Here is a 13545-nt window from a genome sequence, read left to right as displayed (position 1 = left end):
ATCTGCTCCCGGGCACGGACTCCCAAGTTGCAGCGAGCACCCTTCCACACCACTGCTTCCCCCAGTCCCAAGTGGCAATTCTGAATTGCTCGGGAGCACGTTCACTGGGAGGGGACATTGCTCTGTACACCTACCATGTGGCATGGTAATAACCTGGGTTGCTTAAAAATGCATGAGATACCTCAGACTAGGATTTTGAGGTTGACTGTAGGAATGCCTAGATGCACAAATATATATGCATGTGCATGCTCTTCTGATGCAAATAGAGAATAGGTCTGTACCTACAGAATGTTCTTCTCAACAAGACAAAGGAGTTGTATGTAGGAAAGGGAAAGAAAAAAAACCATGGGTGGGTGTACAGACAGTTTCCATCTATAATTCAACAACAAGATGACAAATCAGATGTATATAAATTAAACTACAGAATATCCTCTTGTTGCAAGGTTATGTGACCTGATGAAGAGTCACCTAGACCCAGAGAGCAGATAAAGAGGTTATATCCTTCATAAAAAGGTAATGAAATCAGGTATTTTTACAGTGCCAGCAACCACAGGAATTAGACTTAAACTTGCAAGTGTAAAGCAGAAAAGCAACAGAAACAAGCTTATAACTTCAAATATAATTTGAAAGGTTAGTTGACTAAAAATGTTTTGTTCCTGATCCAGTACAGAAGTGCTTACACATACAAAACGCAAGTTGAAAGAGCGAGAATTTTCTTTTCCTTTACTGAATAATAAAGACAGCATTTAACACAGAATGAACTGTAAATTACGTTACCTTTTCTCCATAGCCTCTATCTTTGGTCATCATTTCCCTGAGCGTCTGTAATACTTTAATACATAGCTTCTCCTCATTCTCCTCCAGCAGCTGTTTAGTATGCTTTATTAACCTGAAAATAACCAATCAATCACAGCTTGTTTTAGTATTAATATTCTAAAACGGGGTAAGATATACGTGGCTATCTTACTTAATTGGCGTAAGCGGCAAACAAGTTTTACGATCATACCATTATACAACCACCTTGGGAGCATTCCCTCCAGAGCAGCACTGAACCAGCCACCACGGGCTTTGGTGAAGCTGTGAAGGAAACTGCATCCCCCCAGCAGAAGGGCAGCCAGATAAAACCCTCTGACTACAGGCAGAAAGGAATCCGGGGAAGGGGCAGTGGGATTTAGGACCTGCTGGTCTTCCAGAGCAGTTAACAGTAGGAAAGAAAACTGTTCCACAGACTGCTTTGTTAAAAAAATATACCGAGAGTCCTGGATAGCGCAATTAGAAATCCATCCTACCATACCTACCCAGCATTTGTTACTGTGGTACCTAGTTTCCATAAACTCTAACCCACCCCTCCAGGAGGAGATCCGAGAAGCTGGATTCTGCTCTGAATTGCCCTCTAAATGACCTTGTGATCTTTCCTTTTCCTTCCCTCCAGATGTGGGAGGCGTCTGGTTTGGGTGATGCACATGATAACAACCGATTCTGACTTACGCAGCACTCAGTGCTACAAGATCAAGTACCTTGCAAACATCACTAGGGTTGAAGGCAGGGATAGAGTAACAGGGATTAGCTCGTGATTTTTTACTTGTTTATACTACTGTTTGACAGGCCTATCCTGCAGCAATGCCAGAAGTTGTTAAGCATTAGCTGTGAGAGCACATCAAGCAGTCTTTCCCCATCCCCAAGAGCTTCCCTCCCCGCCCCTCCAAGGACAAATTGCATTTACCATGTCGCGAAATGCTCTGCTTTGCATAAGGCTGGGCAAGACGGCACCACTCCATGGGGCACGGGAAAAATCGGAAAAAGCAAAACGTAACAGAATCCCTCCCGACAAGCCAGAGTTCAGGACAACTTACTTGCAAATGAAACCTCCGCTTTCACATTTCCTCCGCGCATCCGTGTTCTCTGGGAAGAGCAGTTCAGGCCTGTGAAGCACATCTACCAGTACCGACAACTCCGCCTGGACAAGAGGACGTAGGCGATCCTCTAAAGCTGATACTATGTCCTAGAATATAATTATATTAAGATTTTAAAGAAACATTAAATACATATAAATCTATATGCAAATTAATTTTACAAACCGCCAAAGAGGGACAGGACATTTAGGTCTGTCCTGCCTGGATAAATGAGATCAAAGACCTCAGAGTCTGGTCAGGTAAGACTGTCAGTTTTATTATTAACTAATTGCCTTTCAGAGGGAAGCCCTGATTTCCAGCAGTCCCCCAGATTACTTAGTTCCCCTACCCTTCCGATCTTTGTAGGTGCTCCTGTTCATATAGGGGAAAGAGAAAAATGCAGATTCAGAGCTGCATGGAAACTCTGTGATAATGATATTTACGCTCACATGAGCTGACAAAAAAAAGGACTGCTATTAAAATTACGCAAAAAATAAAATTCTTCCCCTTTTTATCAGTGTTTGGAAAGCTGTAGCTACCTTAAAATGAAACCACATTTATCCTAATCCTTAAACAAGCAGAAGATACTGAGATACCTCTGAAGCCAGAGAGGAAGTTTAATCAAATTGAAATGGACAAAGGCATGGATAAAGAGGGAGAAGCTATTTCAATGCGAATGGGTTGGGCAGTGTTTTTATATTACGTAACATAAGTTTACGTGAAGTTAGTTAGAACTGTTTGCCAGAAAAAACTTTTGGCCAGAGAATGAATCTTCAAAGGATAAAGGCACCCTTCAAGACGACGAATTTCATTTGGTATAAAAAAAGGCCTTATTGAACTGTCTACAGATCTGAACACAGAATATAGCTGTAACTCATTGATCCCTATTTTTAACACAAAGCATTATGTTTAAATAGTCTTTCTAGCGAAAACTGTAGGAACATACACACTTTGTTTCAGGGAATAGCTGTGGCTGCAACTGCTTCACAAGGAACCGATGCATCTATGTATTTCAAACTCTGCAGCGGTTTCGGGGCAGGGCTGTGGCACCTTTTGCTGCACTGAGAGTTTTGGTGCACAAGGAGCAAAGCACTGGAGGAGCTTGGAAGGCTGTGATGATGAAAAAGTCCTGTCTTATCAAGGAAATATTACTAATGGTGGAACAAGAATACTTCAAGTACCACTGCCTTCAAATATCAACACCTCCTAGGGTGAGTACTTCTATACCCATTAGCTGTGCGTGTTCAATTACCTGTCTTGGTCCACTGGTTTACATTTGATTTTATATACAGTATTACAGTATCATTATATTCAGCATCAGCTAATTTGATTACCATGTGGCATTTTGACTAGTTAATTCATTCCCAAATGCCTTCCTTCTTAGTAAATTCCTCCTTTTGTGTAGGCACGCAAGTAAGCGCTTATCAAAGGAGGAAGGGGTGCTGGGTAGTCACCTGTAATCTTTCAATTATGTTTCGATAATCCCTGGAGGCAGCGAGCACCGAATCTCTGCGGGCAGCATTCCGTGCAGTCATTCGCCAGTTCATGGCAGTCTTCTGTACAATGTTATGAGATTTCAGGAAGAGATTGTTGACCTGACTGTCCAAGTCTACAGGAATTGCAATTGCGCGGCTTTTTGCTGCAACAAGCAAAAGTTAGTAAGAATTGACTCCTTCAGCCCGTGTATTACAACCAATGCAAGAACAAGACAAGCTCTACTTGCAGTTGCTTCTACAACCTCCTTCGTCTGCACTTCAAACAATGCAACGCTCAGTCCCTGTGTAATGGGTCAGACCTCTCTGTAGCGTTATGTTTAAAGGCTTTCACACCTCAGAGCTGTTTACCATCTTCAAAGCATGGGAGTAGGAATCTGTCCTTATACACCCCCCCCCCCAACATCTCATACTAACACACATGTACACCTATCCAACAGAATGTGGCCTCACATCCAGTCCAAATTACTCTTCTTGCTACTAAAAGTGGAGCAAATTACCGGGATGAGTGGCACAGAACTACTTCCCGGCTGCAGACCAACAGGCCTGCAGAGAGTTTTTGAGGTTAAACGGAGAAAGCACTTCAGGTTACAGTGACAACACCTGTTGCTCAACCATGACAATACATCAACCTAACTCTGGCTTTGTACTATGCCTTGGCTCCAAGTTATCTGCAAGTGGCACCTCCGGGAAGTAAACTGCAGTTTCTTTTTGGAAGGATGACATGTAAGCAGCAAATACTGGATGACCACGTTTGCAGCAGTTAGTTCTGACCACATCCATTTCTTACCTACATCTGAGAGGACCCGAATGCAGCTTTCCACTGATGCCTTTTGGCTTGGCATTAACCAGTTGCAGTGGTACACTCGGAACACGCCTTGCAGCAGCTGTACAAACACAGGTTGGCGAGTCTAGAACGCAAGGGTAAAGAAAAGAAAATCAAACTCGTCACGCCAAATTGAGATGTATCAACATCACCTTGAGGTACCAGCTTCAGCCATGACTGTCTGCACACCAGTCATTTCTAACTGGTCTGCATCCACTTGTTAGGCAACTTCACGTTGTAGACAGTGTATCTACCACACAATCAGCAACTGAATGGAAAGGGTGGGAACAAGGCTGGAAGGGAAATATTAAATAGCTAGCTTCTAAAGCAGAAAGCCTCAAGTAATTGAAGCCTGACTAAGCAAAGGAAATAAGCAGTCATCTTGATCTGTTTAATCGGAGTTATCAGCAAGTCTGGCATGCAGAGATTATTCTTTTAGAGTTGACCAGTAGCTGACTCAATAGTCCACAGGTAAATGGGACTTCGCTTTTGGCCAAACGACAGCACAGCTCCAGAGCTGAAAACTCATCATTTCAAGTGTTATTAGCTGGTATCTAATTCACCAAAGAAACCAGCTCTGTGTGTGTTACTTCCAACACAGGTAGCTGTTAGTGGTAAACGCTAGAGCTGCTATGGATCAGCCAAAGTTAAGGTGTGGTTTTTAGCCCTGTATTTCGCAAGGTGATCTTCCACTGTAGATAGGTGAGGTACTCTAACACACACATGCACATGAGCCCTGTTCTTTCATCTTTGCAACATCCCAACAAATATCGACCAAAACACCCTGTTTGGTTTTGTACAGTAATTACTTAGTAGAACAGTTCATTTATTTTACCTGTAGAGGAAAGAGTGTTTTAAATATTTCAAATGAACCTACACTGAGAAGGAATACACATGTCCCCATGCCTACTAGCTATGTAATGTTTCTATCAGCTAAGTGAACTACACCACAGTGCAAAGCCCACAAGACTTAGGAACCAGTGAAAAAATACCTCTTTTATTCTGGTCAAGATTAATGCCTGTTTGTAAGAAAAAAGTGGAGTTAGACGAAAAAGCCAAATCCATTAGATAATTAAATCTATTAGATCAATTAATCAAGTAACACCATTATGAAATGTACAAAAGGAGAATCAAAATTCAAGAACCAAAAATTACTAAGAGGCAAATACTTTTTAGAAATAAGCCAAACACCAAAAACACGGCAGACAGTAGTATTCTCCAAGGGCACTGAAAATACTGGCTTTCTGGATTTGAGCCACCCATGTATTCTTTTTGGTTCATGTTTAAAGACTTTTTCAGTCTTAAAAAGCTTCAAAGACGTTTAATTTGCTTAAACTAGGTCAATAAATCAAATAAGAAATTTACTTCATGTTCCACATGCCTCCAACTACACTTGTGAAGGAAAGCCTTGGGCAGCAGCACCCTTAGGAGGCAAACAGGCTAAACAGTACTTGTTAAAGAGGAAAAGTTCTGGACAGCTGTTCTTTGAAAAGACATATTTATGTTCTCCTAATTTTATTATTTGAACAGCATGACAGACATACAAGGTGTTCCTTGAACAAGCAAGGCTGGTCCTGACTCAAAAGAGGTACAATTTAAGTTGAACAAGCCATAACACGAAAGAGCAAGAGACAAGAAGAGGCTTGCATGGGAAGAAACGAGATGACAAGGTGCAGCAGAAAGGACAGGGAGCGACTGAATCCGAAGGCAAGGCAAAGGAGAGTGGCAACGGTTACTCGCCTATGGAGACAGTGGCACCGGATCAGGTAGCAGCAGCTGCAGGCTGCCCTGCAGCATCTCGGACGGGAGGGAGAAATCCCACCCGGAGGAGCGATGTACACAGCCAGGCGGGCCAAGGGGCTGTACTCCTCAGATGGGAGAGTCGCCACTTGGGGGCAAGAGTCTTGACAGGCAGGAAAAGGGACAGGAACAGAGCTTTTAACTGAGAGATGTAGAGGAAAGATGAATCTAGGATAAGCCAGAACTATCAACTGAGGTGGTAAGAGAGGTGAAATAAGTTGCTTCATCCTGCTAGACAGAGGGAGAGATTGAGAAACTAAAGAAAAGCTGCTGACAAATAAAATTAACAGATGGCTGAAATACAATGGTAAGGAAGTGTATTCAAATGCTGTACACTCAGAGATGACAATTAAAAGCATGACAGGGAAGAGAGAAGGGCAGAGCCCTGGGGGGTAAGGCTAACTTGATCTCGATTTGTCATTTTCTTTTGATGAAGTTTTGACACACTAGCATGGAGGCTGCTACCGCAATAGCGGCTGACATTTTAAAGTCACACGAGGAGCAAATCGACTGCTGGACTGCTCAGACTTGCATGAGTTAAGACAGAACCCTAATAAAGGAGGCTGAGGGGAGACCTGATCGCTCTCTACAACTACCTGACAGGAGGGGGCAGGGAGGGGGTGTTGGGCTCTTCTCCCATGTAGTTAGCGATAGGACGAGAGGAAATGGGCTCAAGCTGCGCCAGGGGAGGTTTAGGTTGGAAATTAGGAAAAATTTCTTTACGGAAAGGGTGGTCAAGAATTGGAACAGGCTGCCCAGAGAGGTGGGGGAGTCCCCATCCCTGGAAGTGTTCAAAAAACGGGCAGAGGTGGCACTTGGGGACATGGTTCAGTCTAGTCTACCCTTGATTGGTTTAGAGTAGACTTGGTAGTGTAGGTTAATGGTTGGACTGGATGATCTTAAAGGGCTTTTCCAACCTAAACCATTCTATGATTCGATGATTCTATAAAGCAGCTCAGCCCAAACACAGCTGCTGCAGCTCCCTGCGCTCTCACAGGCAATGGCCGCAGTTTGTCAATTTTGGAGCATTTGAGCCCATCTCAAATGCAGCTCTGTTGCTTGCAGCGTGACTGTCTCCTTGTCTGAATAAGGAGGGCTGTCTAAGCCCCTGAGGAGCAGGGCTGTGTTGAATGCCAAACAGTCGGTAGATCAGGCTGGCCACTGGTCACGCAGACAGGGCTCGAATGCATGTCCTAACTCAAGGAGGGCAGACTGTCAACGCAGGAGACACGCGTAGTCAGTCAGGGAGAAGCAGGAACATCACTGCTCATGTTGAGCAGAAGGCAGTCTTTACCTGATGCACAGTCACGCAGCAGTTTTACGTACACTTCCCTGGAGCACTGCAGTCACCCAGGCAGCGCACCGTGATCCAAAGGGTTAGCATAAATTCTGTGATGAGGGACTGACACGTCAAATTGCCAGAAGCCCTTTATGGCCACTTTTGGGAACCAGATGCCTCCCAACCTGCTGCCAGTTGCATTCAGTTACAAACCTGGAGTTTGAACTGTGAGCAACTGCCTTTGGCACGATGAGGTTGCATCAAGTTTCAACAACTACCACACTCAAACTTCTGACAGACCTGCCAGGCACCTGACCACTCCACCCACACTCCTCCCAAAAAGTTATTTATGAATACATGAGTGATTTTATCTTTGTGCTGCAATACAAATATTAGGGCAATGTCTTGACACTGCTGTTCTGCAGTGGAAATCTCTACCTTCTGTCACTTCACAAGTGTTCCAAGCTTCTCCTCCACATTTCCCCAAGTTTTCAACAAGACAAAAATTACTCAGCTTAATGAAACACACTAGAGCTTTTGGCAATTTTTTGTTGATAAAGGAAATGCGAACATTCCTATAAAAACATGCCTTCTTTCAACAATCACCTTTGCACCCTCTGTAATGTAACACCCTCTCCTGTCTGGGAAGACTGCCACCAAAGCTTTATCTTCCTTCTTCATGGCACTCTGGAGAACTCCTTGCTGCCGCGCTCCTGCTTTACCACTGCTAGACAGCTGGCATGCCAAACTATTGCTGAGCAGAATTGCTTTTTTGCTCTCGTACACCTGCCCACACCATCTTATTCAACTGTACTCTGATCTAAGGCTGCAAAGAGGACAACCGGAGCCCTTAGATGCAACTGCAATACAAAACATACAAAAAATCCTTCATTTCCCTACTTGCAGTGTGATTTTCTCACCTGGAACCTGACAGCAACACTTAGAAACTCTCTCCAAAAGACCTGTGTGATCTCGGTGGTAGTACAGAGTTGAATCTACTGATAAAGTAATGTGACACTTCAGCCTCTCTGGAAAAACATTTGTACTCTGATTTATAAATCTTTCCACTTCTACAGCAAAAGAAACATCCTGGTCACAAAGAACACATATCTACTCCCCCATTGCAAACACATGTGTTTCTTTTTAACTGGTAAATGGAACCGAAGTGGAATGAACATAATTGCATTTGCAGCGTATTTTCACTTTTCTGTCTCTCTTGTTTTCCTACCTGCAAAGTAGTGCTCTGATCAGAGAATGGGGAACTGAAGAAAGTGGTGACTATACTCATCACTATTTCTGTAACGTACTTCTCCAATATGGAGTCAGCGTGCTTTCTGTCGCTGGTGTTGTTACAAGCCTGCAAGACAATTCGTTCTTAGGTCAGAAGCAGCTCAACCAAGGTAGATCAATACGTGTTACAGACTGGAATTCTTGATTTCGCACTGTTCTAGTCACAGCAATTCCCTGCCACAGTGATATTTATGACACTTGGGTCTCTGGATTTCCAGCACACACAAAAGCAGAAGCCCAACACCGTTACTGTTTTAATGTGTTGGCATATAGCATGTTTAGGAGGGAGGGGAAAAAAGCAGAGTGCCTTAGAGGGAAGAAAGTAGTAGGGTAGGGAGGACTGAGGTGTAATGCTTTCTTATGGGGAAATACTTGGAATCCCAGGCAAAAAGCCATATGGCCAAACAAATGCCAAGCTAGGAAAAAAATTTGTCCTGACCTGCCAAAAATCGTTGACTATTGCTCGGGAAGGAGCTCACTATCCTGGCCAGAATAAGCAAGCCAGGTGGCAGAACAGAAAAAGGCATTAGACAAAAGAGCAGGGTGTGGGGCTTTTCTGAGGTTTGTTGGTTTTTTTTTTTTAATTTTTAAAAGGAAAACATTAATGTGTTCCATGGAATATGACTAATGAAATCCACAGGCATAAGGAAAAGAAGGCACACAGAAATTTGAAGGAATGCAGTCTTCACGGTACTTATTGCCCTGATGCACTGTTATGTCTTATTCTTACTGCTCTGTACTAAATAGGTTCATTTAAGCTCTTTTAATTCACTTCCTAGATACAGAACACATTACCCGACAGATGTCAACCAGGAAGTTCTCAAATAGCTTCCACATATGATTACTGGTGTAAATCTCTTTCATTTCTACTTCTGTGTCCACATAGCAATGATTCAAGAAGTTGATGTATGCAATTTTGACCTAGAAGCAGAGAAAAAAAAATACCTTTAAAAAATAAAAACGTGAACAGTATCATGAATTAATATAATGTCACATTAAAACGGCTATATAAATAATTTGTAATTCTACTTCTTCCTTTTATTTAAGCACCGGTGAAATTTAATGCCATGAATAGCAAGACATCATCCAATAAAAAACACCAGGATTATTGCAGACAAAACGTCAGCACAATAATAATTTCCAGTTCTGCAGAACCATCTGTTCAAGGTTAGCAGCATACTCCATAAACCTCTCTGCCTCAAGAACCCTATAAAACAACCAAGTACAGCATCACATCCCCGTTTTAAGGGCAAGGAAACAAGCACAACAGGATTTAACTTCACTATCCAGATGCACTGGGGGGGCCGACAGCACAACCGGGGAAGGAAGCCAGTTTCCCAGCTCACAGCTTACCGTCCACCTGCACCACCAGCCTTCCCGGGCCAGGCTCAGCAATATCAAATCTCTCTCACCCAAAGCCGGCACGCTTCAAATACCTGTAGGGCAGTGCCTCCCAAGAGCCCTCACCTCAGGTATGCAATCCTCGTGGGTTACTACCCTAACAATGTCATCCAAAGGAAGAAGGGAGTTGCATTTTATTTCTGTGTAGACATTTTTGCCTTCTGTGCACACGGCAAGCAGTTCTACTAAGTGGATGTGGTACATCAGTGGGCTGTTTTCATCCATCCGATCTCTCTCTGATCTCATCATTTGCACCAAAGTCTGGAAGGAGGCTCTGTCATTGTAAAAGACTAGGACGTCTTCTCCCGCATTCACCAGCTACCAAGAAAGAAAAACATTCCATCAGGAGATCAAAGCCTGCGCATCTCCCCGCAGCATCCTCCCCTAATCTGTGGGCTGACTGTTGCAGTGCAAATCCCGATTAGCTATTCTTTAGACACTTAAAAGGAGCGCAGCCCACCAAGTCAGCTGGGCATTCCTCTTGTGCTCCCTTCATGGGATAGAGGGCTCGAGTATGACATTTTCTCTTAAAGAATTTACCACTTCTGAACTGCTAAAGAACTTCAAAGCCAGCCCAACTGACTGCTTAGACAGAAGTTGTGCCAAGAAGCTTGTGACTTTCCATTGTGCTTTTCTATTTCACATATATTGCCTCAGCTGACTTTTTAATACAGCTAGCTGTAGACATACCGTTTTGTTCAGAGAAATGCCCCCGGGGCATGCTGGATAGGAGGACTGCAGGGCTCAGTAATTCCACCCTTCTGAACAAACATCATCAATTTTCCAAGGCTAGCGAGTGACATGCTAAGTCATACGCTGAAGATTTCTATCAGCTTCACATTTGAGACCCAGCTGGCCACATTTTCAGAGCAGTTCAGACCTCCTCCAACTCCATGAAGGGAAGAATGAGCAAACCGAGACCTGCTCTGGGCTTGGCACTTCTGAGCACGTAGCTGGAGGGATCTGAGGCTGTCCTCCCACAGGGTTTGTGGCAAACAGCTAGATAAAATGCAGAAGACAACCCCCAAGGCAACCCCCTTTTCTCAGCAGCTGCTGACCCCCGTAGAAGCCCACTGCTGAGCGTCTCGCAAACTCAACTCTGTGTTGAGAGGCTCAAAAAACCATTTTTGAACTGAATGACAAAATATGGAAGACCTTTGATCAATCTAGTAAGACTGATACACAACAGCCAGAAGTTGACAAATCTGATCCTCGGGCTCCCCCTGCTGAGGAGGCCAATAAAAATCCTGTCAGACAGGCAAACACGCTGTCAAAAGGATCACGTCCAATATCTCACTTAAAGGGATTCATTCACCCTTCTCTTACCTCTCCCTTCTATCCTGACACTCCAATTTCCCAGTTACCTACACATCTAAATTTCTGAAGACCCTCAGACTCTTCCCCCTGCAGCACTTAAACAGCTGAATATGTAGGTCTTGGTACGATAAGAAATTCCCATGAAAATACCCTACTACCATGGGAAAATTTTCCTTCTGTATTAGTGATCTTGAAATTAAACTATTTCTATTCTACCCAATTTTGCTAAAGAAAGGCACCCTTGCTTCATAAGCCCACCTACTCTGCTGTGTAGGGGCCTGGAAAAAAAAAAAACAAACTTGTACGTATCCTTAATAACCGACCACTCGTTATACCTGTAGGTGAAGAGCTCAGAAAGCTTTCAGTCACAAAAAAGCCTATGCTTTTTGGTAGCTGTATGCTCTTTTTGCATCGAGAGCGCTAACTGTCAGCTTCTTGGCAGTCCCAGAAGCGAGAGGATCAATTTGTCATTTTCACCAAATGGTATGTGAAAACTTCTGTTCAGACCTTGCAAATCTCTGCAGCTCTCACCTCAGCCATTACCATATCTTGGCATTTCTTAATGAATTTTCCTTCCGCCTTGACAATTGTCTGCAGGAACTTTATGTACTGAACATTTCTGCCATGTGTTTCAATACAGTGGACAAAGTGTTGAACAACGCGTTCATTAATCTCACTGCAAAGCTGGAAGTTATTCATGAAAATGTGCTGCATTGTTACTGCTTCCAGAATCTAACGGAGGGGATGAAAGAAAGAAAGAAAAATTAGAAAATAAACAAACCACCAAACCCACACAGAGGTCAGGATAAAGTCAACACTCCTGCAGGGTGCAGGACTGAAAAGAACATTTCCAAGGACCTAATCTTTCAACACAACGGCTCATACCTAAGCCTATTTTTCAGTCCACTTCAGCCTCTTGAACTTTTTACACTGAAATGGTCCTAAACAAACAGATCTTGCCAACTTTCGAGGCTTTAGAATGAAAACAAAATGTGACCCCTTCAACCAGTCTTACATCAGAGCAGGCCCAGAGGCGATCACCAAGGACAATCCATTCTCTTTTCTAGCTAGGAAAAAAAAAAAAAAATCATGGCAGGAGGTTATTCTTACCCCTGGGTTAAGGAACAGGTTTATGTGCTTGTGCAGCAATGCCTGGTTCTGTTGGTTCCCAGCACAAAAGTTCTGTAAAAACTCGTGTGCAAGCTTCATGATCTCCTGCATCCTCGTGTCTTCAGCCTGCGAGTGCATGACAAATAAGATGGGGTTAAAAATAATCTGAAGGTTCACTTTCAGGTGAGTACCGGATGAGCCGCAGCTCCAGCTCTGCAAGGGAACTGTCACGTCTCTCCCACACTCCAAAGAAAAACAAACCTCCACCCAGGTCACAGGCATTAGGGATGAGTTTGACCTGCTTCATGGTTTTAAAGATCTTAAAAAATAAAGACCATAATAGAAATTACAGTAGTTTATTCTGTAAAATTGCATACTCCATGGCCAAGCCTGCCAGCAACGTGCTTTAATCACTTTTACACTTCTGAACATACCGGTACATTGGCCAAACCACACATCATCACCTCGGGGCTACAGAGGAAAACTGCCATGTTCCACTGAAATGCATTTCAGCAGCGACAGATAGGTAGTTCGTGGCAAAGAAGAGATGGAAAGTTATCATTGCAACAGTTAAGCCCAATTTATATTTACTGGAATCCGCACGCTACTTGCATGCTTCCAAGTACAGTTCAGGAATCAGTGCCTTTCCTCTGACATCAGTGCGGATTACCAGTCCACTGATGGTACAAAATGCAGTTTGGAAAATTAGTGTCTGCTTTTATTTTTAAGGAGTTTCATACATTTCCAAGGGTGAAGCACCTTCCACGCTGCCTGTCCAATATGTTTTCATATGCACAGGACAGAAAGGTGACAAGAGGTGTCGGAGGGTGTTTTTGTTGCTGATTTTTTAACAAAATATGAAGCAAGACAACATGAGACTTAGCTTAACATTAATCAAAGCTACTGTCTAGAATTACTGGTTCTCGGAAACCTGTAGAGTCTGGAACAGAGGACAGCAGAGTGACCGGGAAAACGTGAAGAGCTCCCTCACGTACGCAACGATAAGTACCCGTCACCCGTGACTAGCGGGCAGCCAACGCGATGAACGTAGGGCGTGCTTCATCAGCACAACTCGGTGCTGCGCAAGCTCAAGCCGCACAGCAACCCGCAGTGGGCTTCAAACTGCACCGCTGACAT

The 13545-nt window shown here is 43.6% G+C and overlaps 1 protein-coding gene across 5 annotated transcripts in view; it reads right to left on the bottom strand.

Annotated features, from left to right (window-relative positions):
- The window catches only part of ITPR1 (inositol 1,4,5-trisphosphate receptor type 1), a 166471-nt gene that overhangs the window by 83120 nt on the left and 69806 nt on the right, over window positions 1-13545 (bottom strand). For 3 of the 5 annotated variants that reach the window (XM_075713787.1, XM_075713788.1, XM_075713789.1), the window contains 9 exons: window positions 12409-12534; window positions 11830-12030; window positions 10048-10299; window positions 9376-9501; window positions 8519-8647; window positions 4176-4296; window positions 3347-3531; window positions 1854-2002; window positions 778-889 (listed from right to left, as the gene is read on the bottom strand). In XM_075713787.1, coding sequence (XP_075569902.1) covers window positions 778-889; window positions 1854-2002; window positions 3347-3531; window positions 4176-4296; window positions 8519-8647; window positions 9376-9501; window positions 10048-10299; window positions 11830-12030; window positions 12409-12534 — 1401 coding nt within the window. Of the gene's footprint in view, window positions 1-594; window positions 604-777; window positions 890-1853; window positions 2003-3346; window positions 3532-4175; window positions 4297-8518; window positions 8648-9375; window positions 9502-10047; window positions 10300-11829; window positions 12031-12408; window positions 12535-13545 lie in introns of all 5 variants that reach the window. The other 2 variants (XM_075713784.1, XM_075713786.1) reach the window with 1 other exon arrangement.

The sequence above is a fragment of the Pelecanus crispus genome, chromosome 7, assembly GCF_030463565.1.
Source record: "Pelecanus crispus isolate bPelCri1 chromosome 7, bPelCri1.pri, whole genome shotgun sequence".
Taxonomy (NCBI): Eukaryota; Metazoa; Chordata; class Aves; order Pelecaniformes; family Pelecanidae; genus Pelecanus; species Pelecanus crispus.
This window is presented reverse-complemented; position numbering and strand designations above follow the sequence as displayed.